This window comes from Triturus cristatus, chromosome 2_2, assembly GCF_964204655.1.
Source record: "Triturus cristatus chromosome 2_2, aTriCri1.1, whole genome shotgun sequence".
NCBI lineage: Eukaryota > Metazoa > Chordata > Amphibia > Caudata > Salamandridae > Triturus > Triturus cristatus.
Window position 1 is genome coordinate 975,948,249 of NC_140582.1, and position 26,553 is coordinate 975,974,801.

The 26,553-nt window shown below is 46.7% G+C and overlaps 1 protein-coding gene across 2 annotated transcripts in view; it reads left to right on the forward strand.

Moving 5' to 3' along the window:
* The window catches only part of BOD1L1 (biorientation of chromosomes in cell division 1 like 1), a 338,666-nt gene that overhangs the window by 279,779 nt on the left and 32,334 nt on the right, over positions 1–26,553 (forward strand). For both annotated transcript variants that reach the window (XM_085642404.1, XM_085642402.1), the window contains exon 17: positions 6,784–6,952. In XM_085642404.1, the coding sequence (XP_085498530.1) occupies positions 6,784–6,952 (169 nt within the window). The remainder of the gene's footprint in view (positions 1–6,783; positions 6,953–26,553) is intronic.

A 26,553-nucleotide genomic window follows, 5' to 3' on the forward strand; every position in this document is an offset into this window, starting at 1 on the left:
ACTAAGAGTCTTCACTCCAAGAATTTCTGACCCACCCAAAGAGAAAGCTCCTGATATAACACTTTTGGGAGCAATACTCATCGTAAAAGATTAGCTGAGATTTGTTTTGAGGTCCAACCCCCAAAAAGGCTATAAAAAGCCTCTGGGAGGAGTTGAAGGCCATTTGCAGTTCTTGAGAATAGCACCGCAACAACTGTGTACAATAAGACTGATTTAACACTAGACTTTGCTTTGAGTAGATCTTTCCCTATTTTGCCCAAAAGGTATTCTAGGTCATTAACATTGATTAGGAACAGTAAGGGGGCCATCACACAACCTTGCCTAACCCCTAATGAAGATTTAATTGTAGGGGAAAGTTCACAGTCTGTACCATATCTTACCTAGCCTATGATAACCCAATGCATCCTTTGGACCAATCTAATTATAGCCCGATTGATTCCCATCCCTGCCGTAATGTCCCAGACCGACACACTGTTAACCAAGTCAAAGGCACAGGAGAGGTCCATAAACACTAGGTGATTGGAACCACTCCTGGCCCTAACATACTTACCGTCAATCAGCTGGAGATTTCGGCACTGTTCTACCCTGCCTACCTCTGGGTGAAGCCTGTACTGCACTCTCAACAAGTTGGATATTCCTCTAACCACACCTCCAGTTCGTCTTCAAGGATCCTACCCAGTATTTTGAGGGAGCTGCCCAGAAGGGCAATTGAGTGATAACAAAATGGAGATTGTCTGTCCCCTTTTTTTAAAATGGGGACGGTTTCCACTACCTTCCTGGAAGGAATGAGTTCTCCCTTTGTAGCAACCTTAAAAACATTTGTTAAGATTGGAGCCCAAAGTGCAATGTTATGCTTAACAAGGTCCAACGGGACTCTATCAGGACCAGGCGCTTTTCCAGCAGGACTCTGATTGATAGCAGCAATTACATCCCTGATACCAATAGATTCACTAAAGTTAGAATACATCTCCAAGTTACAACCTACTGGTCCTCTATTTTCAGAGTTCTGCATCCATTTCCTGGGTTTTAAAATCTTTCAACAGGTGTAAATACCTGAAGAAGATGGGCTGATTAACAACTTTCCAGAATGCTGCACAATCCCTCATTCTGGCAGACCTTTTAAGCTCCTCCCAAACGACGAGCTTAACTCAGTCCTCCTAGCCTCAAGAGTGGCATTATAATTCCTCATAGCATGCAGAATAGCTTCACTGGACTGCAGAGTACTGGATAGTGCTAATTTCAGCTTCTTATGGGCCAATGTACAGGCATTGTTAAACTAACCTAAAGGAAGTAAATTTCAAGAGGCTATGTAGGAAGCGGTCTCTGTATATGATATTGCCACTAAGAGGTAATACCGTACACAGAGTCCAGGGGTTCCCCAAAAGTGTACAGGGCTCAATGCAAAAACCAAAGTGCTCTATTAGTGGTAATGTGGGCGAGCAGCTTTAGGCCTAACACAGAGGAGTGTTCGACATTTATTGCACAACAGTGATCAAACGACACACACGACTCCAAAGGAGATCCAGACCAATTTTAGAAAAATATACTTTGTTTATATTTTATTTTAAGATCAAGGTCTTCGTAGCAAGGTAAGTATGATTGTAATTAAAAATACTTTTCACTTTGATAAATTGACACTTGGAAACTTTACAACACAGTCCAATTTCATCCTATGGGGTAAACAATATTACCGTTGAACAGGTAAGTATTAAACTTACAATCCCAGTCTTCACAACCAAAAGTCAGCATGGGCCAGGGGTTGTGTAAGTACCAAAACTGCACCACCAGCGGCACAGGGGCCGCCGGGTGCAGAGGTCAAAATCGGAGTTTGACCCAATGCTTTCCAATAGGGACTGGGTGCCTGGAGCCACGCTGCTTGCAGGTAGGTAGATCGGTTGCAGGGGCCAAGCTTCGAGGTTAGGTTAAGCACAAGGGGCGGGGGGCCACAAAGCAGCACCAAACATACACCACCAGCGGCACAGGGACGGCATGGTGCAAATTCGACGTTGGACACCCAGTTCTTTTCAATAGGGATTCTTGCAGCAAAGAGGCTGCAGGTGTGACACCAGAGTTTGCAGGAGGAAGACAGCAGAGGTAAGTTGGGATGTAGCAGGTCGTAGGAGCACCGTCTGATCAGCTCACCAAGGCCCAAGGGTTTCGGGTGGAAGGGTGCCTTTTGACGTCTAAAGTTGTCTTACCGGAGCCAGTCTCAGTCAGGGGGAGCCTCTAGAATCACACTGCAGATGACGTCACGGTGGGCAGGCAAGGTCAGCCAATGCTGGACACAAGGTCAGGGTCGCCAGGGAGACTTCAGTGCGCAAGTGAGCCACTCAGACTCAGGCCGTGGGCATCGGGTGCATAGTGGGCAGGAGACAACGATCCGGAGTTTTTGGAGTAGGTTTCTTCAGAACAGGTCCGCTGACCACAGGAGATTAGGGTCTTTTATTCGAAGACAGCAGTCCTCCCAGTGGTTTCAGAGGTCGCTGGCTGCAATATAAATTGCAGGTTCACAGAAGCTGGAGACGGGCTGGTAGAGCTGGGGCCAAGGCAGCCGTCATCTTTCAGTCTTGTCTTCAGGGCTCCTTCTTCCTTCTTAGGTCATCGCAGATCTAGTTTCTAGGTCTGGGGGAGCCACCTAAATACTCATTTTTAGAGGATAGCAGGTAGGGCCAATGGGCACCTTATCTGGGGTGACTGCTCCCTCTATTATGCCACCCTCCTGTGGGAGGGGGTATAGACCTAGCCCTGATTAGAATGGTCGCTCCATCTTCAAGATGGCAGGGACTGAAAGTTGTGCTTCACCTCGCCTCCCCTACCTTATGGGTGGGGTTGGCAGAGGTGGGCACACCTCCTATTCTTTTGAATTCTTCCCGCCGGTTTTGGTGGTGGAAACCAGGGGCTGCCATCTGCTGCTAACAGCAGAGGATGGGGGTTGCATTAGAAAGGCGGCAGGCCTTTGAAACTTCCCTCTTTGAGCACTGCCCCATCGTGGGGGAGGAGGTATGATACCTCTGCCCAGGATGTGCATTGTTTCTGGTCCCAGAGAGCAGTGGCTCTATACCCGGGGGTCCAGAAACCTATCTGTGGTGACTGGCTGCCTACAGCTGGTTAGAGACCACACCAGGGTTGGTTGGTTTTCGGGGGCACCTCTGAGGTGCCTTCTGAGTACATGGTAAAATAAATCCCACACTGGCATCAGTTTGGTAGTTTGGTACCAAACACTCCTGTGTTCAGTGAAGCCATCATGATGTTGTGGAAAACAAGTTGTCGATTCCCAACCCATGTACTCTTTATGGCCTTCGTAGCACTTACAATATTAAAGAATAGAACCAAATACAGTAAGGGCTTTTATGCTCCTGCAGATATTCCCTCATCTGGGATATAGGGTTTTTGGCTGGTAAGGCCTGCTAGAGGGGTGACTTACCTATTGCGTAGTCAGTGCTAGCTGACATGGCACACAGGCAGTGCGCCATTTCGACGTGTTCATTGTTCTACCTCACAGGGGCATGCAAGCTGCAGTGGCATGGTCCGAGTGAGGAGGTCCCAGGGGACCCTCTTCAACCTCCAGGTCCTAGGTAACAGGGTACCACTTAATTGGGACTTACAGGGGGTGAAGTACCAATTGTGGACAGGTTTTTAGGGAAAGAACACTGGTTTGGGGAACGTGGACAGCAGGGACCCAGTACTGTACAGTCAAAGTTGCATCAAAAGCCAAGCAAAAAGTGTGTGTGGAGGGAGGGGTACCGCAATAGAAACCCATTTTCTCACAGGCTCTGTTGAACCTCAGCTCCTTATCCACTGAGACACACAGGGCACGGAAGACTGCGTTTATCAATTGCCAACACATATAATCTTGCACTGGTATAAAGCAAAAGGCATGACTATTATTGACGAGCATGTGCAATATTAGCAGTCAAGGAAAAGAAAAGGGGCAGAATGTTGTTGTAACTTCCTTTTAAATACTGTGAAAAAATAATTCGCTTATGGATGAGGAACCAGAGGGAGAGCTAAGCTGACGCTGGTTTGATCTATGCAACAATGCAGACATTAACCTTGGCGTCTATGTTGGCGAACAACACCACTTATAATTATGGAATGGGATCCCTAGTTTTTCTAACTTGTATATCTCATCCTATACTGTTCCCATTATTCTTTCCGTTTCATAGATCAGTTCATCCCAATTATGGACCTACACATCATGGGAACGTGGATGGAGCAGGTCATTTTCAGGAGTATTCTATGGTATGCTTCTCAGGAACTAGCATACAAGTTAGGCAAAAGGTGGTGTGTGGGTACCCAATTGTCTCCTGTGTATCCAAATAATAGACTCAAGAGATCGAGATTCAGTTCTGTCGCTTTTATAGGACTGATATGGTACAGCGTATCTTTCCAAAAGATTTATACTGCGTCGCAATGCCCCATTGTGCCTCTCGTCATGCAGTGCTTCGAAGATCCGAACAATGCATGCATCTCACAGGGGCAGGTACCATCTCAGCAGAATTTTGTAGCCATTGTCATGTTCTGTGAGCAGATCTATTTTCTTTATGCAGTGAGCAAATCAATGTAGTAGCCGCCCTGGATCAGATATTAGGCAAAAATCATCAGAGATATCTGCACTGTGTTATGTCTCCTGCCCAGGCATGTAAAAGGGTTTAGAGGGAACTCTAGGCCATCCCGATGTCTAGATAAGTAGGAAATGCATCTCTTAGTACAGTGTTCCCTCAACAGTGCTTCAATAGTGATTAGATATCTGAAACTCACACCCCACCCCGCCCAGTGTGGAAGCTGGGTGTATCGATATGGGTCTCTGTGTTAGAGCTGGCAGACTTGTTGCCATTGTTGGCTTGAATTAGGCAATCTAATCTGCACTCCCTCAAATAGGTCCCCCAAAACCACGTTGAGACTGGTCAGCCATTGCCTAAAACCCCATATTGTTTCCTCCTGGTGGGGAATCAGGATTGTGAAGTATTGGTATTAATGGCGATAGGAAAGTAGAGATGACTCCTGTCGAACATTCCAATATGTCATTGTAACAAGATTGGATCGTAACAAATTCTGTCTTCTTCATGAGCCGAAGGAGCCAGAGTGGCACATACAGGGTAGTGATAGAATAGTGCTTTTAGACCTCTCCCAGGGTCAGAGCAATCAGTCAGACGCCTCAATTGTGTTGCAGGTTTGTAGGGTTCTTCTCGTAGGAAGTCCAGGCATCCATTGTAAAAGGATTTGAACTGATTGACTGGCTGATTTGAACAATGGGGACTTGGAAACCTTGAGGGGTTTATTCCCCTAAATCTTTTTCAGTACCTCAACCGGAAATCTTCGAGCAGCATCTCAGAGAAATATGACAGATGTGGGTAAATATTCATCTTTATATTTCGCTAACCTGCCAGACCATGAGATGTCTATTTGAACTCACCTTTACAAGATTTTGAATCCCGTATCTAGTAATGGGTGGGATGTTGGCGTTGTATAGGTGAGTTAAGTTGTCAGGTAGTCCCACTCTCAGGTGTTACAGTGTATCGTCGGATAAAGAAAATCCATGGTAGTGCGTTCTTTTGGACTAAATATGGCCCATTAGATCCTCCAGGCCCACATATTTTTACTAGTTAATCTTAAATCCCAACACTTGGTCTCAGCATTGTTGCACTATCGTTAGAGCTGGTAATGATTGTGAGGATCTGTTTTAAACCTACTATGTCTTCTGCGAAGAGGGCTAACTTGAAAGAAGGCGGCCCTACCATCAATCGCGTGGATCCCTGTGTTGTAATCCATATTCTGCACTAAGGGTTCCATAACCAATTTATAAAGGGATGTCTACAGTGGGCATCTCTGTCTATTGCACCTGGAAAGGATGATGGGTGGGTTTCATGTTACTAGAATGTTGAAATGTTGGGAGCTCCACTGAAGACAATGAAGCTGATCCCTGATAACAATCAATGCCTGGCAAAGATTTTCTGCTCTAGCATTGGAATGCTTATCTTCTTGTTCCTCTTTATTTTTAGAACATTTCTCCCTCAGTGGGTGGAACGTTCTATTAGCATTAAAGCCCGTCTGTCTTGACTATACTGGTTTTTAAAGGCTCTTTCCCTCAATATAGGCCCTCACCAGCAGTTCTGGCCTATAACTCGGGTTTGAGGCCTTTAACACCTGCTGTAGCACTCGGTGGAGGGTGTTTGATGCTTAATTAACTCTAATTTTGGACGCGCAAAGTGCTTTAAGATTCATTAACGTAATAAAACAATTCTTGATTATGACACAAAGTCTGGTGTTACGTGTAGTGGAGCAGTCCACTGACTTTTGTTAATTATTAACATAAATCACGCACCATCTGTGCTGTTGCACTGCCTTTGAACACTTTCAAAATGTCGCAGTAAAACATGCACGAGTATAAATGAAAGGGATAGAATATTCTCTGCCGTTTTTTATTTGTGAACTTTACGCTGCTCCTGATTACTCCAGATCTCCCTTCTTAGCACTTTTGCGAATAAAGGGCTGATTTGCGTAATGAAACTTTGGAAAACTCACAGAAAATCAAGTTAGAGCAAAAACGCAGGACCAGGTTTTCACAGCATGTATATTTAGTAATAAGTAATTAAGGATTTCATGTACCTTCATTTGTTCCTGATAGCAGGGTAATGTTTGTATAGTAATAACGTAAATGCTGCAAAAATGGCCTCTTTTGAATCTGTGGGTGAACTATATTTAATGTTCTTGCACATGCTTCTAGCTCTAAACCTGAAGCAGAGAAGTTAATTGTCTGTGAAACTTGTTTTACATTATCAGACATAGTGGAACCAAAAAGAAAACGTCAGAAATCAGAATCGACAGTGAAGGATAACGAGGAGGAAGATGATGATGCTGAGGATGACGACGATGATCAAGAGGTGGACGATGAAGATGAAGATAGCAAGGGTACTACAACAAGGGCAGCCTCCAGATTAGAAGCTCAAAGGTATGCAAACACAGCTTTATAGTAGATATGTTTGTCACAAAAATGTTTGGACCAAACTGACCTTTGCAGGGTTTTTTAAATATATGTTTTTATTGTTTTCATTGACACAAAACAAGACAGCAGCAGCAGCAAGATTGATAGTAATACAAGCGTAACAATCATCACCTTGACTGACATTTACAGTTACATTAATTATATATGTTCTACAGCTTTTGAATGTTATTCCCAAACGACAAGGATAAATCTAAAGTTCAAACTTCGTAATGAAGCACATTGTTTACTCCCACTTAAATGTCAGGGTGTTAAATTCCAAGCGACCCGCCAATAATGTGCATTAATTCCCGACGGTGGCATTCATGCTGCTAATATCAGCCTAATTTTTCAGCAAATCACCGTTGGTTGGATCTAGTGCTCGCACTCGTTTCACTCATGGTTTTGACATTTTTTTACACCATCTGTTTTCTTACCACGTGAGACTTCCTGTCACCTGTACAAGTGCTCATTAGTGACCAATTCTCTACTTATGATTGGGGCCGGGCACAGGGGATTTGTCCAGTTGGACTTGGTTTGCCACCAAAGTCTCTTTGAGAGAAAGGCTAAGGTGTGTTTGAAACTTCATCAACCGACGAAACTGTTGTAAATATGCTTTAAGCCCGCTGCTGGAAGAAATTAGTGGTACTTTGTGGGCAAGAAAGGAAGTTTAAGCAATCCTAGATTTTTTTTTGCTCTAGTGCTTTTAGTTCGTCACAAGCAGCAGAAACTTTTTTGACCAAAAGTGGTGTGCATAGCAACATTGACGGTACATGGGTAGCGTTAATTGGGTTGGTTACAAAATTAGGGTTAACAACAGTATTATTAAAATGGTCAAGACATTTATAACTAGGAGCACATATCACAATCTAAGGGAACATGAAAGGCGCGTAGTAGGCATCCTATGTACATATTTACAGGAGTGTGGGCTGATTAATCATTTAGCGTTTAAGCCAGGAGTGTCTTTTAATTGAGATTTTGAACCTTTGCAGTGAGTCGGTGGCACAAAAGTCATTAAGTAGTAAAAGGCTCCTAGTAGGTGCAGGAAGGTTTACATGTCAGAAAGTTATGATTGGCAGATCTGATATTTTGAGTTGGTATGTAGCATTATAAGGTGTCCGAGAAATAGCTGGGACCAGGTGCTCAATCAATTTGAATATTATTAGATATTTGTGTAAAGCCCCGTTTTTGACGGTGGGCGTCCCAAACTGGTGTCCGTACGCTCAGGCGGGAATGTGTCTAGGTAGGTTTAATAGAGCCTGGGTAACAAAGATGGGAACTTTTTCAAGCGGTGCATAGGAGTAATTTGGAAGTCCAACCAAAAGACTTATCATTTTGAAGTCCACTGAAGACTAGCGAGTTGAGTGTTTTGGTTATGTTGAATGGCGATCAGATCTTGTCTGTTGAGTAGTTAAAGGTGTGCTGCAGAAGCAGTGTTGGTGATGAAGGTTTCCATTCTAAAAGTTGGCTCAATATAACCCAAAGGGTTTTAGCTGATGGGACAAATTTAAATGAATATAGGGGTTGCAAATCCAGGCATTAAGAGGCATCCAGCAGAGGATGGATGTGAGGCATTCAGAGGTGCATGATTGAAGCTAATGAGTGAAAGGAAGGAGAAGATTATGTTTTTCTTTTCTGTTTAGAGGTAACATGAGAAAGCAAAGGAAGAGATAATGTCACTGAGAAAACTGATATATTGAGGCAAAAGATAAGGGCTAAGGTCTGATCTTTGTTGGACACACAAAGAGTCTGGTTGAAGCATATGGCTTTTAGCCCATGCAGACCTGTAGAAGCAGTCTTATAAGTAGTTGAGAGCTGAACAAATGATTCTAAGTAAAGAGAAGAGAGTAGCACAGGGCGATCAACCATGTCAAAGTCAGTGGTTAACGGACTTTAAAGTTAAAGAATGGTAAAGAGACAGTTGTGATGCTCAGCATTTATAAAATTGCATACATGTGTGAGTGCTACTACCGTGGAGTGGAGAGAGTAAAATCCAAAATGGAGGATGTTATTGGGGTGTTTGGCGAGAGGTAGGTTATGATGGAGTGGAAAACAATTTCCCCAGTATCTTTAAGAATAATAGAAGTTGAGATACTAGGTAATAGTTGGCAGTGGATATAGGATCAGCAGTAGTTTATTTTAGGAGTGAAACTACTGCTGATTTGAAAGATGAGCGGCAGTTGACTGTAGATATCAGTATGAGCTGAAGGGGTTTGAATGTCTGTGAGTAAATGTAAGATTTGTATGGGTTAGGAAGTAGTCAGAACGAAGCTCAGATAGGGTATATTGCATTTGCTTGCTGAGAGTTGAGTTGAAGTTGTCAAGGAGATGGTTGATGTGGTAGTGTGAGTAGACTAAGGGTAGTGTAAAGTTCCTCAAAGAAGTCTGTCAGACTGCAGGCAGTAGATGATGATAATGTTTGCTTTGAAAGCTTTGATGACAAGTATTCAAATGATGAAAGGTAGATAGTTGGTGCGAAAGTGGTGAGTGACTGTTTCAGTAGCATGCATACTTCCACCCCTTTAGTGGCTATATGGTGGATGTGCAAATGTGACTAGGCCATTATTAAGTGCTGCAGGAGTAGCCGAGTCTTTGGGGTCAGTCTAAGTCTTGAGTCTTGATGTCAGTTCCTGTCTTTGACCTAGACAAGGAAGTGACAGGGGCCATGGTGTCTCATGTAGTGTTCAGGTGTCAAATCTGGATGCTTCTACAAGCTTTTCCGACAATATCTTGGCATGTCTTGTCGCTAAGCCCTTTGACAGGAATATAATGTAGATATGGCCAACTTAGCATAATTTAGGGAAAGTAAATGCTAGATCTCCAGATCTGTCATTGTCTTCTCAGGTTCTCATGCATCACTGGGCAGGACGCAAACCAGTTTGTCTAAATTGCATACCAACTCTTTATGACCTGCCCATTATTGAGTGATGTGATTGATGTGCAAATAAGTTGCATTGCAAAATGCATGTTCTCAAGAGGTTGCCAAAACTTCTGCCTCGTGTATATTATTCATGCAGGGCACATTTGCGGCCTTATGTGAATTACTGCTAACTGGAATTGAGGACACGTGAGTCACAGCATACCTCTATCACTACATTTGCATTCACTGGAGGTCATAATTTTTTTCCAAAGAAAAATCAGCCATTGCCTTTAAAAGGACCAGGTGGTGCCTTCCAAACATTTTGACAGCAGTGATCCTCCATATCATTGTTTCTTGCCCTGATAACTCCCACCACAATTGTGAATGGGGAAGCTGTCACATAGTCACAGCTTCTCCTTTACAAAGGGGTTTCTACTCAGACACAGGTGTTGGTAACTGATCAATAGTTAGAAACTGCAGTTATAGTTCTATCATTGGTACATACCTTAGTGGCTGGAAAATATGGTGGGAAGAGCCCCTCCCATTTTATAATTCTTAATGGGTCACGGAAGCCATTTTTTGAGTTGGACAGACTTTTTCAGCTAGTAAGAAGGATTTTGTACATCACGCAAGATAATTTCTGGTTGCAAACCCTGTGATATTGTGAAGTGTATCCCTTATGATTGCAAAGCTCCTTTGTACATCAGACCTTAAGCCTTTTAGTAATACTACATGTTTGGACGCTGCAGAGATCAAACATTCCAATGGGAAAGATTCCAGACACACTTCAGCAACAACTGCACCACTTCTTCTTCCAAGTCACAAGCAGAAAAGTCCTTAAAGGCTGTCAGCAGATGCAGCCGCAAATCGTTCCCTAGTGTGGAACATTTAAAGATCCTGGAAGGAGAACTACTGACAGGTCAGATCTTCTGACAGGAGAACTATGTACGATCTTCAGCAAGGGATCCTTGCCCAGATTCCTTAACTTGGAGTCATTCCATGCCTCTATGCAGATCATCAGAAACATCAGCAGTTTCTTTTTGAGCACATTTTTTTCGACCTTCTACATGTCTTATATATGTAGCTATATAGAAGTGATCACTCTTTAAAGAATCCTTATAAAATAGCACTAACACTGCATATTTCTTTAAAACTTCTTTGTGTGTTGAGTAAGGATTTCTTTAGGGCACAAATAGTAGTCGGCAGGCAGCCATTTTATTTCAGTTATGGTTTTTAAAGACTATAGAGCAGAACCTTCTAACACTCTCCTATATCTTCACATCCTTATACCTTCATAAAGGATCCTTTTTCCCCTCACTAGAGGTTTTGTAACATCTATATTTTACTTTCACTTGAGTCTTTATGGGCACAGCGTTTGTAATGGGATGATTTTGAGTGACAATGAGCTTTCAAAGCACCTGTACTGCCTCTCTTCTGTCCATAATATCTCTGTATGTAGGCATTGTCTAAAAATGTTTCCGGAGCCATCATGGAGGTGCTGTCCTCAACTCAGTATCTAAAGGCTCATATGCACCCTAGAAAGGATTACAGGCATACCACAAAAAGTGCCATGACCGGTACTATTCTATATAATTATGTGATTTGGTATGTGGTACACTTCATACCATCATAAGGCATTGTAGTGTCAAGAAGGGTCTGCGATTTCGTTTTGTTACATCTATTTAAATGAGTTCTGCTATATGGTTCTGTTTTATGCCACATATGTGTTATTTCTATGTATATGAAGTCCGCAGACCATGGTTCTTTTTCAGGGATGGCTGCAGACCGTTTTAGCTGTTTATCAGACCTCATCTCATAAGCACACACACATGTACAGAGAATGAGTTTGGGGTCAACATGCTTCAGCCGTTTAGTTGTTTAGGTCCGCTTTCTTCAGCAATTGAAGTGTCTTACATATTTTGTACCACATAGGAGTTTTGTACAATTCAAAATTTTGCAGTGGTGATCTGTCTCTTGGATAATACCTCGTATGAGAATGCTGCAGTGCGAGGACATGTCTGGTGAGCAAGTCGTGAACAGCTGCACAAAGTGTACTTGTTCCCAAGGGGCTGACGGGACTGCTTTATTTCTGCTTACAGAGCAGTGGAGCATTGCCACCCTTTAGACTGACCGTTTCTCCTCTCACTGGAGAGGCAGAGTGCCTGTCCTCATACCTGGGTGATAAAAAGGAGAGGCATGGTGATCCAGGACAAGATTGTATTAAATGTGCATTTATGACGCACAGTTGCGTTGGCAGTGTAGGAGTGCCACACTCTGTTTTTGAGGGCAAAATCAAAGCAGTGAAAAGTCAAGTGTAAGTTCGAGGCATATGAGCTGCAGATCACACACTTAGGATAAGATCGCCATCTGGTGTTGGGCTCGGATGATTGCAGGTTGTTGTCGTCTTCGGAAGAAGCCTTTTGGTCACGAGATAGGTGACTCCTCCTCTGGACAACAGTGCGCATGGGCAGCCACTCCATCCTCAGATTGTTTTTTACCGCCATTGGGTTCGGATGAACTTTTCCACTCCGGCTGAAAACTTCTGAAATCCAACTTTCGAAAACAACAACCTTTACAACTCGACGTCGAAATCCAATCAGACCGGTTCCGGATACGGCTCATGGAAAGGACACCTTTCAAAAAATGCCCCCAATGTGGAGCAAAGTTCCCCCACAGTGACCACCACGAGGTCTGCAACCTGTGCCTCTCGCCGGAACATAACGAATCCAACTGTCCAGCCTGCGCCGCATTCCGTTCCAAGAAAACCATCCGGGACCGAAAAGCTCAACGCCATATCATGGCCAGACCAGCTCCAGAACCAGAGGACATCTTTGCCCAGGATGTCCCGGAAGACGACTCCGAAGACCTCCAAATCGTATCCGAAGCGGACGATTCTGATGACCTCATCACTCCGGGGCAAAGAGTGAGTACCAGTGCCCCTACCCCAACCCCCCCAAAAAAGACATTGGTCAAGACTCCGCCAGCTGGCCCCAGTCGCGACCGAAAATGATCTTCAGAAGCCCCGCCCTCGGGCCCGGCTCCGAAGAAATATAAGCCTGCAGGTGGCTCGGGCTCGAGCAAACCACGTTATTGTGCCCACAATACCTTCGGCACCAAAGACTCAATCCCTCTCGGCACCAAAGGAGGCTCCGAGACCATCGAGGCCGAAATCTCCACCAGCACCAAAACGTTCTTCGGCACCGAAATCTCCGCCGGCACCGAAAAAAGTCCACAAAGACTCTACCGATCACCTAAAACACAGATCGGAACCGAAAAAGTCGGCGCCAAAGCCACTTTCGGACAATGAAGAACTTTTTTGCCCGGATCCCACGCAAAAAAGGATTTATAGAATCCAAAAGCCGGACATGTCACCGCTGTGCCATACAAGAAAAGGAAGCTGGACACAACACCTCCGCCAGCTCCCGTAAAGAAGAAGGACTTTGCCACCTCACCCATTCGTCCTTCCTCTCCTATATTACCTCTCATCCCACCCCCTCTGCCCCCACCTCCTTCTCCTCTACCATCTCCTTCACATACACCACCTCCGCAGGATGATGATGATGATTTAGGGGGAGGGGGAGACCCAGATGACCTTAATGATCCTAATGATCCTTTCACACTCCCGGATACGGCACCCTTAGATGACTTTGCTTACCCTTTACCTGATATTCCTGATCCCACTACATACCCCTCCAAACCCTCCCCTCCTGATGACTATTTAGGGTTTGGACAGCTGATAAACAGGGTGGCACTGTTCCATGGTGTCACCATGCACTCAGATACACCTGAAGAGGACTTTCTCCTTGACACATTTGAGCAGTCGCAAAAATCAGTTCAGATCTTGCCCATGATTAAGGGAGTCATAAAACACGCCACTGAGGTTTTTAAAGACCCTGTTAGAGCTAGGGTTCTTAACCCCCGAATTGAAAAAAAATATAGACCGGCCCCACAGGATCCCGCGTACATTAAGGCACAGCTCGATCTAGACTCTTTAGTCGTTTCAAACGCAAAAAAGCGGGCTAACTCCCAAACAACAGGAGACACACCGCCCCCAGAAAAAGAGTCCAAGCACTTAGAGGCCTCGGGCAAAAGGGTTGCAGCACAAGCTGCTAACCATTGGCGTATTGCCAACACACAAGCTCTATTGGCCCGATATGATAGGGCTCATTATGATCAGCTAGCAGATCTTTTACAACACCTGCCAGATCAGTACAAATCCCAGGCCAATGACCTTATCCAAGAGGGAAAACTGATATCTAATGCCTCAATCAAATGTGCACTAGACGCAGCGGACACTGCCTCTAGGGCGGTCAACACAAGCGTATTACTTAGACGCCACGCATGGCTACGTATTTCAGGCTTTAAGCCGGAAGTACAAAAAACCATTCTTGCTCAACCTTTAAATCAAGAGCAACTATTTGGACCCGCAGTCGACACTGCACTAGAGAAGATAAAGAAAGATAACGAGACTGCCAAATCGATGGGAGCATTACAGTCTCCACAACCCCGAGGCTACTTTCGACGCTCCTTTTACAGGGGAGCCTCCAAAAATGTGGGCATAGACACCTCTTCCACTTTCAAAACCTCCGCACAAACATCCCCTAACAGGATATTTTAGAGGAGGATATCGGGGAAACAATACCAAGGGCCGAGGACGGGGCAACACCAACACCCGCACCTCTCCAGCCACTAAACAGTGACTTGCCCCCACTCCCCCCCAGACCATTCCACTCCAGTCGGGGGAAGACTCCAACAGTTCCTACCTGTCTGGAATTCCATCACAACAGACAAGTGGGTAAGACAAATAATCCAGTTTGGTTACTGCCTCGAACTCACAAACACCCCCCCACACATACCACCCAAACATCGTCCAATGTCACCACACCACCTTACACTCCTCAAACAGGAAATTCGGTCCTTGCTTCAAAAACACGCAATAGAACCAGTTCCACTCCAACATCAGGGTACAGGAGTATATTCTCTATACTTCCTAATTCCCAAAAAGGATGAGACTTTAAGACCCATACTCTACCTCAGACTACTAAACCAGTACATACACTCAGATCACTTCCATATGATCACTCTCCAACAAGTGCTCCCACTTCTTCAACAAGGCGACTTCCTTGCCACATTGGACCTCAAGGACGCATACTTTCACATCCCCATGCATCCCGCTCACAGGAAGTATCTAAGATTTGTGGTAGACGGGCAGCACTATCAGTTTACAGTCCTCCCATTCGGAGTAACAACTGCACCCAGGGTATTCACCAAATGCTTAGCAGTAGTGGCAGCGCACCTCAGGAGACAACAAATCCATGTCTTCCCATATCTCGACGATTGGCTCATAAAAGCCAATACTTTAGACAAATGCGTTCTCCACACTCGCTGCACTATTCAAACCCTACACAACTTGGGATTTTCCATCAACTATCCCAAATCTCGGGGGAGGAGCCAAGATGGCGACCGGAGCAGACGCTTGAGCGCCCGGCTCCGTCGGCCCTTGGCCTCGGACTATCATCCTGATTCCTATCCTCGCCGATTTTCGAGGTGCAACGTGTGCGACGACGCGCTGACCGCGCCGCCGCTTTCCCGGAGTCTTAGCCCGCCCGGACGCCGGAGTTCTTGGTGCTTTTGTTCTCCGCACTGGACCCCTGCTCTATTGTGGCCTTGGCCGGCCCCCTCGACGCTCCGCAGTCACCGGACCCGCTAGCGTAAACCTGAGCCCCGAGGTCCCGGTCCCACCTCACACCACGGACTGTCGCCGGATGAGCCGGGGGAGGGACGCCCGGACACCTCCTGCACCCCGCACCTGATGGGCTGGAGCTATAGGGTAAGCCCCGGTGCGGCGGGTCTCCTGCCCCGTTCTGTGGACCGCGCTGTGGGAGGCTGCAGACCCCCTTCTTCTATTGCCTAGTCGGCTACAAAGAGAACCCGAGGGAAGGGCAGCGACTGTTGGCTTTTCCCTGTTGCGGCGCAGACCTGAGGGGAATTGCCTCCTTGCTACGACCCCCCCCTGGCCACTGTACCGTTCTGCGGGAAAACATGGCGTTGATTGCCTGCTCGCGGCTGGGGGATGCTACTCCGGTCTCGCCCGCTGCCCGCTTCGCCCTCCCTCTACCAGACACCAGCTCCACAGTGCCGTCCCGGATTGCTACCGATGTGGGGGCGCAGCCTCCGCTGACATGCGGCTCCGTTCTGGCTGCCCTGCGGGACTTTCGTCTACAAATGTGTCTTGGCTTGCAAGCGCTGAGTGAGCGGTTTGACTCCATACGGTGGGCTGCGGGTCGTGAGCACCCCGTTTGTCATCAACAAGGCGTGGGTCTGCCAGTGCTTTTGTCCTCTTGCGGGGACGCAATGGCTGTTTATGATCGTGCTACACTGGTGCCTGCATCTGGCTTTACCGGCACCCAGGATCAATCGCTCCACAGCTCAATTGCGGATACTTTGTCTCCCCGTTCATTGCTGCCTGCTTCGTTGTTGCCTGCCTCACCGTGCCCGCAAGAGTATCCAGCAGAGCGACACCTGACGTCCTCGAGGAACCGTTCATGGTGGCCTACTGCTTCTTTTCTGTGGAACTCCTGTACTTTACATGCCAGGTCTGGACTTTATGTGGTGCACAAGGGGACCTCAATAGATGGACGGCGGCCATTTTGTGACTCTACTTCACCATCTTCTCCCAAGCGGCCATATTGTCTTTGTCTGCACGGGGTGCGGGGCCTTCATGTAGGGGCTGGTGTAATCTTAAGCCCGCGATCGGGCCAGGGCTGAACTGACTTATATCGCCATGGTTTCACGGATGGGCTGGACTGGGACTGGAACTGTTTGCATATGTTGTGCGCACTCGTCGCGGTTTGCCCGTCTTCATTTAAATTGTTGTGACACGTTATCTTCACACGACCGCTTTTGGCGTAGTGGGTTCTCAGTGTGTGGAGGCCATAGTTGGCCGATGGTTTCGGGCGCTCTGGGGTAACGTAGGCTCCTCCCCACTTACCTCTCTGTTCTCTTATTTTCTTTACTCTATTCCTACTTTCTCTCTTGTCTATATTTCGGGTTCATTGGGCGACAGGCACTATGCTGGGGGGGGGGCAGGCCGTAGCCTCCGCATTGGTGTAGGGTGGGGGGGTAATTCACTGTATCTACTTAGTTCTATGGGCCTTTTTCTTTTATGTTTCTGCGCTATACTTGTTTCGATTCGGGGTCCGGGTGTGGGGTGGATTGAGTGAGGGCGGCTCTGGAGGGGTGCATATTTACTCATGTGACTATCCTGTTATATAACTGCATCGCCTCACTGCCTGAGATTTTCCTTCCATGATCGTTTTAATGGTGCTGCTGCTCTCCCGTGTGGTGAAGCTATCTTGCGGACTCGAATCTCCTTGGTTCTTATTCTTTACTGATTTTTTCCCTGATAAAATTATTTTGAAAACCTTAAACTTAACCTTCACTTCTCCTTCCCCTGGTGTCAAGGATCTCTCCAGTGTATACCTCATGACTCGTTGCTAATCTTGACCGTGGATGCGCAGGGGATGTAATGTTTGTACCAGTGCTTAACCGTACTGTGGCCGGCCTGACGGTTGTAGGCCCGTATTTGTTCGTTTCATATGCACAAATAAAGGTTTAAAAAAAAAAAAAAAAAAACTATCCCAAATCTCAACTGCAACCCTCCCACATACATCAATATCTGGGAGCCACCATAAATACGTCCAAGGCCGTAGCTTATCCCAGCACAGCCAGGATAGCCAACATACAAAACCTCATCTTAAAATTTCAAATTCAACACTCTCTTCCAGCAACAGTGTTTATGCAACTGTTAGGCATGATGGCGTCATGCATCTCCATCGTACCCCACGCACGACTTCAAATGCGTCCCTTGCAAGAGTGTCTAGCACAACAGTGGAACCAGGCTCACGGACAACTTACCGATCTGGTGTTGGTGGACAGTCGCTCACTTCGTTCACTGAAATGGTGGAACACCATCAACCTGTCCAAAGGGCGACCGTTCTTAGAGCCTCTTCCACAAGTAGTGCTGACCACCGACGCATCTCTCACAGGGTGGGGAGCCCACCTCCTTCAACACACCACTCAGGGCAGATGGACCACTCAACAAAAACTGCTCCATATCAATCACCTAGAACTTCTAGCGGTGTTCCTAGCACTGAAATCCATTCAAGTACATCTAAAGAACAAAACTGTCCTCATCCGCACAGACAACATGACGACAATGTATTCCATACAAAAGCAGGGGGGGACACATTCTCTCCAACTGTCCCAACTCGCACAGAACATCTGGAGATGGGCAATTACCCAAAATGTCTACCTGCTAGCGGAACACCTTCCAGGGGTTCACAACCAGGTTGCCGATCTCCTAAGTCGTCAGACACAGCAAATCCACGAATGGGAATTACACCCCAAAGTCCTATTCCCATTCTTCCAAAAATGGGGCCAACCAGACATAGACCTGTTCGCCACGCACGAAAACGCAAAATGCCCAACCTTCGCCGCCAGGTTTCCACACCCACAGTCGAAGGGCAATGCAATATGGATGAACTGGTCAGGCAGATTTGCGTACGCTTTTCCGCCTCTCCCACTCATTCCATTTGTGGTACGCAAGCTCAAACAACAGTCACTAAAACTGATCCTAGTAGCTCCCACTTGGGCACGTCAACCCTGGTTCACGACACTTCTGGAACTATCGCTAGTTCCACATCAAAAATTGCGCCTTTCCCCGGCCCTATTAACCCAGAACCATGGAGAAATCAGACACCCAGATCCACAGCAACTGAACTTGGCAATCTGGCTCCTGAAGTCTTAGAGTTCGGTTACCTGAACCTCCCACCAGACTGTATGAATATCATAAAAGAAGCTAGAAGACCTACTACTAGGGCGTGTTATGCTGCACAATGGAAAAGATTTGCCATTTACTGCACTAACAATGATATACGTCCACTGGATGCTTCCATCCAAAATATTATTTGCAATTTACTACACTTGCAAAGATGCAATTTGGCGTATTCCTCCATACGTCTACACCTAGCGGCCTTAGCAGCCTACTTACAAAATAGACAACACCTGTCCCTATTTAAGGTACCAGCTATCAAAGCCTTTATGGAAGGTCTCAAAAGGATTATTCCTCCAAGGTTACCACCTTCCCCAGTGTGGAATCTAAATATTGTTCTAACAAGGCTCATGGGTCCTCCATTTGAACCTATGCATAAATGCGAACTGCAGTTCCTAACATGGAAAGTGGCTTTCCTTATCGCAATCACATCCCTCAGAAGGGTAAGTGAAATACAAGCCTTGACTCTTGAAGAACCATTCCTACAACTACATTGTAACAAAGTGGTTCTTAGGACAAACCCGAAATTCCTACCTAAAGTCATTTCCCCCTTCCATCTTAACCAATCAGTCGAGCTACCAGTCTTCTTTCCTAATCCAGACTCAGTAGCTGAGAGAGCCCTTCATACCTTAGATGTTAAAAGAGCCTTGCTTTATTACATCGACAGAACCAAACCTTTTTGCAAAACAAACAGCTGTTTGTTGCTTTCACTCCACCACATAAAGGCAACTCCATTTCAAAATCAGGTATAGCCAGGTGGATAGTTAAATGTATCCAAATATGTTACCAAAAAGCGAAACACACTCTTACAGTTCCCCCTAGGGCGCACTCCACGCGCAAAATAGGGGCTTCCATGGCATTCTTAGGGAACATTCCCTTAGAAGATATTTGCAAAGCAGCCACATGGTCTACCACACACACCTTCACTAAACATTACTGTGTTGATGTGCAATCCAAACAACAAGCTTCCGTAGGCCAAGCTGTCCTAAAAACTCTATTCCAAACTGCTGCAACGGATACAGGTGACCACCGCTAGGGGAGACACTGCTATATAGTCTATCCTAAGTGTGTGATCTGCAGCTCATATGCCTCGAACGGAATATGCTGCTTACCAGTATGCATCTGTTCTTGGCATGTAGAGCTGCAGAGCCACACACGCCCACCCGCCTCCCCGGGACCTGTATCTGTTCCAGCATTGTCTTAATTAGACACTACACATGGACATCCTTTCTCTTTATTCTTATACACCATTTCCCATCATGGCGAAAAACAATCTGAGGATGGAGTGGATGCCCATGCGCACTGTTGTCCAGAGGAGGAGTCACCTATCTCGTGACCAAAAGGCTTCTTCCGAAGACAACAACAACCTGCAATCATCCGAGCCCAACGCCAGATGGCGATCTTATCCTAAGTGTGTGGCTCTGCAGCTCTACATGCCAAGAACAGATGCATACTGGTAAGTAGCATATTCCTTTTATACAGTACCGCAAGTTGAAGTACCTATGTAACGCAAGGTTTAGTCGCGCTCAAGGAGGGGTAAGTCATTAAAGTTGAATCTGAAAGAGACTCTAGTTACAGATTCCTTACCTTTAGAATTACCCCCGGGCGTCAGACTGTATCCATAGGAGTTTATTTTCTTAGCAGTACCCCTGCGCATCGGGAAGTGGCTTCGGTCGGCTTTGCGTCCATCGTTGGCGTTGTGGTCGCCGGAATGATGTTGCAGTGTCTACTTAGACGCCGCACCTGCGCGCTGACGTCAGTTCTTTTTCCGCTCCAGTCTTTCTTTTTCCGCTCCGAAGAGAGCTACCCCTTAGTCACTTTTTGACAAACTTATTTCTCTACCTTTGTCGAATGCTTATTGAGTCGTTCGACTCCTGGTGTACGAGGGATGTCCCATCGACAGACTGGGTTCAAGCCGTGCGAGGCCTGCAACCGCCTGATACGGTTACGGATGCCACCTCGTCTGGATATGGTGTCTGGAGAGTGACCACAACCCTAAGTCGTGCTCTGACTGCCGGGCCATAAACCCGAAGTCTTTGCAGGAGCGGTCCCGAAAGCTTTTGTAGGCCCGGCAGTCAGCTCTGCCACCACCATCATTCCTCTTCCAAGTCTTCGAGATCATTGGGTAAGTCGAGGCACAAGAAGAAGGCAAAGAAACAGCATCGCTCTTCGCTTTCTCCCTGTCCCTCGGCCAACACGACACGGGACCTGGAGCGTCGTCACTCTCCAGCTCTGTCTTCGGAGCCTGCTCCTGAAACGGCTCAGCGCTTTCCACCCTTTCCACGTGCCAGAGTGTCCCCTGCCCAGCTTCAAGCTTTCTACCAAGTGCTTCACAGCATTTTTGGGCAGCCCGACTCTGCCAGCGTCCCTGCGGAGCCGGTTGAGAACCCTGGAACTTCGAGGCCGGCGGCTCCGGCGCCGGAGGGCCCTTGTGGATCCAGGCCTAGATCCGGATCGATGCTGGTCGACCTCACAGTAGCTTCCCCTGCGCGGATCCCGGCAACGACGCCCCCGGCGCCGGTCAGGCCCCCGACTGGACGCCTGACTTGGACTCGGAGCCGGACCGGTGTCGACTGACGCAGGAGGGCACTTTTGTGCCGCTGTTCCTCCCCGGTGTTCCTTTTAGGCCTAAATGGCAACCAGAGGAGGGTGAGGAGGACTGGGAGGGGTCTGTTGACCCTTTGGCTGACCAGCTTGATGAGCCGGACTGGTGAGAGGACCTAGGTGACACCAGTGGTCTGGATACCTCGCCCTGACCTTGCTATGCTTTCTCCCCATACCGTTGCTACAGAGGAGGGAGCTTCCTACGCTGTGGTGTTGCGTAGGGCGACTGAGGCCTTGGGCCTTGAGCTTCCTACCGTGGCGGTCAGCACTAACCTCCTGGCAGAGGTGCTTCAGCCGGCAGCAGCCTCTTCGTAGCCCTTGCTGCCTTTTAATGAGGCCCTCACTGACTTCCTTCTGGGCTCCTGGTCCAAGCCCAGCGCAGGGGCTCCTATGCTGGGCTTGGACAAATGGCTTTAAAAACACAACTTTAAGATTCCTGGACAGACTAGTTAGCAAAGTGCATTGTGCTCAGAACAGTCGAAAACCCTCCATATTGCAATTGGTGGAATATATGCATTTATTTTGTTTGTATACATATTCTGAACTAAATTGCGTGTGCCACAAGGTATTTTGCCATTATCATACACAGACAGCAGCGCTCTGGTGGGTACACCTAAGCCCACCCAAGACCCATCCATCGCGGGGCAAACCTCACTATACCTTAATGCTTCCCATGGGCTGTGAGCCTTTGGTCTCCAGTGACCTGGATATGTGAGAGGTCAGCAGGGATGAAAGCAGATGGTACCTTATCCCTCCTGAGGCAGCAACTTAAAGAAAGGAGAGAAGGACTTGCATTAAGGGAAAGAGATGAACTGTAAATGATTGTGGTATTTCTAGTCCAATGGAACAATAGCGTGCTACGACCAGATCCCCTCTTTATCACTTGCCTTGAGCATGGCTAGGAACCAGTTGCGCTTATTAAAGCAGTCTTATGCAATTGGGAAACAAAGATGCTTATGTGAAAGCTGACAATTTACTGTATTGCTATGTAATGCATTGCAAAGGTAATTAAAATGAATAGATTATAGTGAATAGATGTTGTGATATGTTTGGGCAGGATTTCAAATCCCTCAAAGATGACGAAATTCAGACGGACCAGCAAGTATTCCAGATATCAGTGACCATTTACTGAGGCGAACTCGCATGTAAGCATCTGAGCTCTTGCTTGACATTTCCCATCTCAAGAAGCCACTTCTAAGATAAACAGACTGGATCAGTCAAATAACTGAGTGGCCAGCAGGGCCTTAAGGATACTTAGAATAACTGCACATCTCACCCAGTTGGCCTCTGATGTTGGCTTGAAGTGCAGTGCTAGCCAGTAAGGAGCTGACTGACGAGGGGGCCTACAAACCTGCTATGCCAGTGCACTTCTCTCATTTTCATGTGGGTTGGTTCAATTTCATGCAGGTATATGACTGAATACTTGCAGGTGTTATGTCTGAGCCCACACAGACGCCAGCTGCTTCTTTTTCACAGGGACTTCAAATAAACAGCTGAATGTATAGCAAGTTTTATCCAGCAAAACGGGATCAAAATTCTTAATTAGAGGAAGGGCAGATGCCACCCAAACCTCAACTACCTCGTGGCCTCTACATCTCCTATTGTTGGTTGTCCATCATTCCTAGGGGCCGAAGGCCAACCCCGTAGGCCTGTGCGCGTCTCCTGCTGGTCCCCGCACATCCCGCCCTCAGAACATGAGAAATTCAAGAACAAGCGCTAGCCTTCGAGGAGTTCATGCAGCGCTACTCGGGCACAAGCACCACCAACCGGCAACTCTCCCCAGAGGACCTACACGCACCTGCGGGACACATCACATGCTGGCCAACTCTCCAGCTCTGCGCTCCGACTCCCGCTAGTTTGCACTGGGGGGGGTAGGACAGAGCCGGCCCTGAGGGTCCTGGGCAGTGCACCGAGGCCTGCACCCTGGAGGTGGTGCACTGGGTGCTGATCCAGCCCCGCACCATGCACACCAAACCAAAAATTGTAATCATGATGATGATTGATTCATCATCATAATTACAAATTTTGATTTATTGCCTGCCCTGCACCAACCACCCGCGTCGGTGCTCTTAGAAAAGTTTGCTATTCCCTGAAGTTCCTAAATTTGTACCCATGCAAGATTTATTAACACGTTTATGAACTTGGCTCTCTGTTCATCAGACCCTTGCAGTTATGGGAAGCTGAACTCGTTGTGTATAATCTGTAAATGTCTAACCCTTACACACAAACCGATTAGGACTGTTCCCGCATAGACATGCTGATAAGATTCCTTTTTATTTACACATCCTCAGAAAAAAATTATAAGTACACAGGATTGCAAACAAACAATAAATCGCACTCGCCTGCAGTGCGGGCGGCAGACAGGGGAGATTAAATTACGGGGTGCGCAGGGGTGCGGATCTCTTTCTCTTTCCTGGCTGACCTGTCCTGCTCTGAAATACCTCCCACGACCTCGCCTCAGTCACGCGCACCTCCCAATGCGCATGAGCATCACTGCACAGACCCCACCCTAAAAAAAACAGCGGCGCCGCGGAGGCGGCGACATATGCGCGCTTACTCATCAACAACAAAACATCATCATGGTCAGGTGACAGGAGGTGAGGTCAGTGGTAACGTAGTGTGTGTGTAATATACATCAATGAGTAGGGCCGGGCGGCGCCGCGGCAGCCTGATCAAAATGGAATAATAATTTATTTGAAATCGGCATGGCACGCGCCGATTTCAAATAAATTATTATTTCATTTTGATCAGGCCGCCTGGCCTGCCGCGCGGCACCACAGCTCACACCAGGCCTCTCAGATCTGATTGTGCTTAATGTACAACTGCTGCCTGTAACTGTAAGCACTGAGTTCTGTTGTTGGGGCCGATTTTGGACCGACCGGTCACGAAACCGGCCCCCACCCCATCCTGCCTACCAGGGTTTGCCCGGTGCCCGGAATGACCAGTCCGGCCCTGGGCAGGGGAGTCCCCATCACTGGAACCCTGATGAGAGACCTGGATTGGTGCCATAAGGCGAAACAATTGATTTACCAGAGTTGGGGCTGCCCTCGCAAATGGGAAAAGATATGGGGTGCATGGGCAAAGTATAGAGGCCAACGGTCAGTGCCATAAAGAGCGCCAAAAAAGTCCTGAAGAAACTATGATGTTGGTGGCTCCCCGGATCGTACTGGTCGCAACAGTGGGCCTCTGGGAACGATATACTGTGCAATATATGGTACCTGTTATACATGTCAATCCACCAAATGTACGTTTGTGTATGATGTTGATCTGAACCATGTTTTGCGTGTTTAATAAAATGATTTTCACAAAAAAAGGGGGGGGGGGGCACCCAGAAATCATATCTCGCTTGGATTGGAGAAAAAGGTCCGAGGACTGCCCTGCTGACCTTGGAACGGCAAAGATGAGGCTGCACTGAAGTTGGATTGTACCGAAGCTGGACTACACCTGATGCTCCTTGAGCTAGCGAAAATAGGACTGTGCCTGTGGTGTATTGCTAATGGAGAAATCGTCCCCTGAGCCCAGCCTGAAGCAGAGACTCCTAGTGTCAGTTGGCTGACATCCTGGTCACACCACAGGGCCACAAAAAGCTGAGGATGCCTGCCTGGGCGAGTTGGCAACCCAGATCACTGGATCAATGCTCCTTGTCACAGCGGTGCCTGAGAGACCGAGACCCAGTGCCCAAATGTTGCACCTGAGTTGCCTAGGCCTGGGAGAGTTGTCGGAGTGCAGTTAGGTTGCCCAGAAGGAAAGTTATCACCATAAGAAGGCAACCGCTGGTTTTTTTGTGCCCGATGACCCGCAGTGACTGGAACTTTGCTGGACCAAAGAGGACTTCGACGGACATCGTGTCCAGTGGCCATAGTTGGCCCATTTGGACCGTGGCCCGAGGAGTAGCCCCAAGAAGATCCCTGTTGACCGCACAACATTTTCAGCATCGTTGCGCATCTTCAGCATCCTGTATTCCTTGTCTCAGGACCACTCCATGAAAGTCAAGGTCAAGCGGTCACTCATGCTAGAACTGAACTGGAGACTTCCTTTTGTGATGAAGGTAACCTTTTCTTCAGACATTGTTGGTCCCCTTGAGTTTTTCGCCCTAAGTTCTTCTAAGTAACCACATTCATCCTTGATGTAACTTTTTGTTGAAAAAGTTTTAAAGTGTCAAATTCGTTGAATTTGCCAATGCTTTTTTCACGGTTAAGTGAAAAGCCATAATTTATTGTTTCTTTAAAAAGCAATATCTCTTGAGCCCTTCGATGAATCTTTTTCTTTTTGGTGTCTATAAATTCATGAAAATAGAACTTATTTTTATAAACTGGTGTCCGATTTCTTGAGCGCCTTGTTTCTTTCATTTGTATTTCACCTAACTGCTTGAAGCCACAGCTACCCATGGTTATACTAAGGTTTGACAAACGAAGACTGACTGGTCCTAAGACAAATTGGTATTGTATTACACGTGAGGTCTCACAACCACACCTTATAATAAACCCCACTCCCTCACACTCTGCAAGCCAGGTAGTTTGACAAAAAACTGCAAATGTTATGGATGAGGTAACTCAAAATCGCCACTCTTCCTTTCGTAAAGCCAAACTAAGGGTATTTGTTTGGCGATGGGGGGGCACACAGATTGTTTTTTTTCCTTTTTACAGCACCTGCTTCCACAAACAGGCACTAGTTATCTCCAAGCATACTCATTGTCAAGTTCACTCATTATCTTGTAGTGTGATAGTTCAGTATGCCAATCTCTGGAGTATCTTCATCTGCAAAATACATCTTTCTGAATGATCAAAAGGATAGGCAGAGTTGTGCTTTGGTATGGACTAAAATAACCTGAGACGAAAGGATAATTCATATGCTGAATTCGGGTCATAGTCTGAGCTTGTCAACGAGATTGTCAATGAGCCTGTCCCTACACTTAGGACAACTATTGTTTTAATAAGTTCAGGCCCTGTTTGACAAACAAACTATTGGGAGGGTTCTCAAGCAATATTTATATCTTGAAAATTACTCAAGATACTTCCTGGTGCCTGAGGAATTAAAAAAATAGGATACTCAACGGAGATTTGTGCTTCTCCAACAAATTCAATAGAAAATGGAAATTCAGGATAATAATCTTACTATAGATCATCTCGCATATTTCAGAGAGACTCCTGCAGTCAATGACTCTTGAATGTGGCTATTTCTGTTTCCTCATTCATAACAAGCATAAATTCAATCTACGATTCATGGTAAGAGTAAACCCTTGATATATACCACTCTACTTTTTGGTCTCCGTCA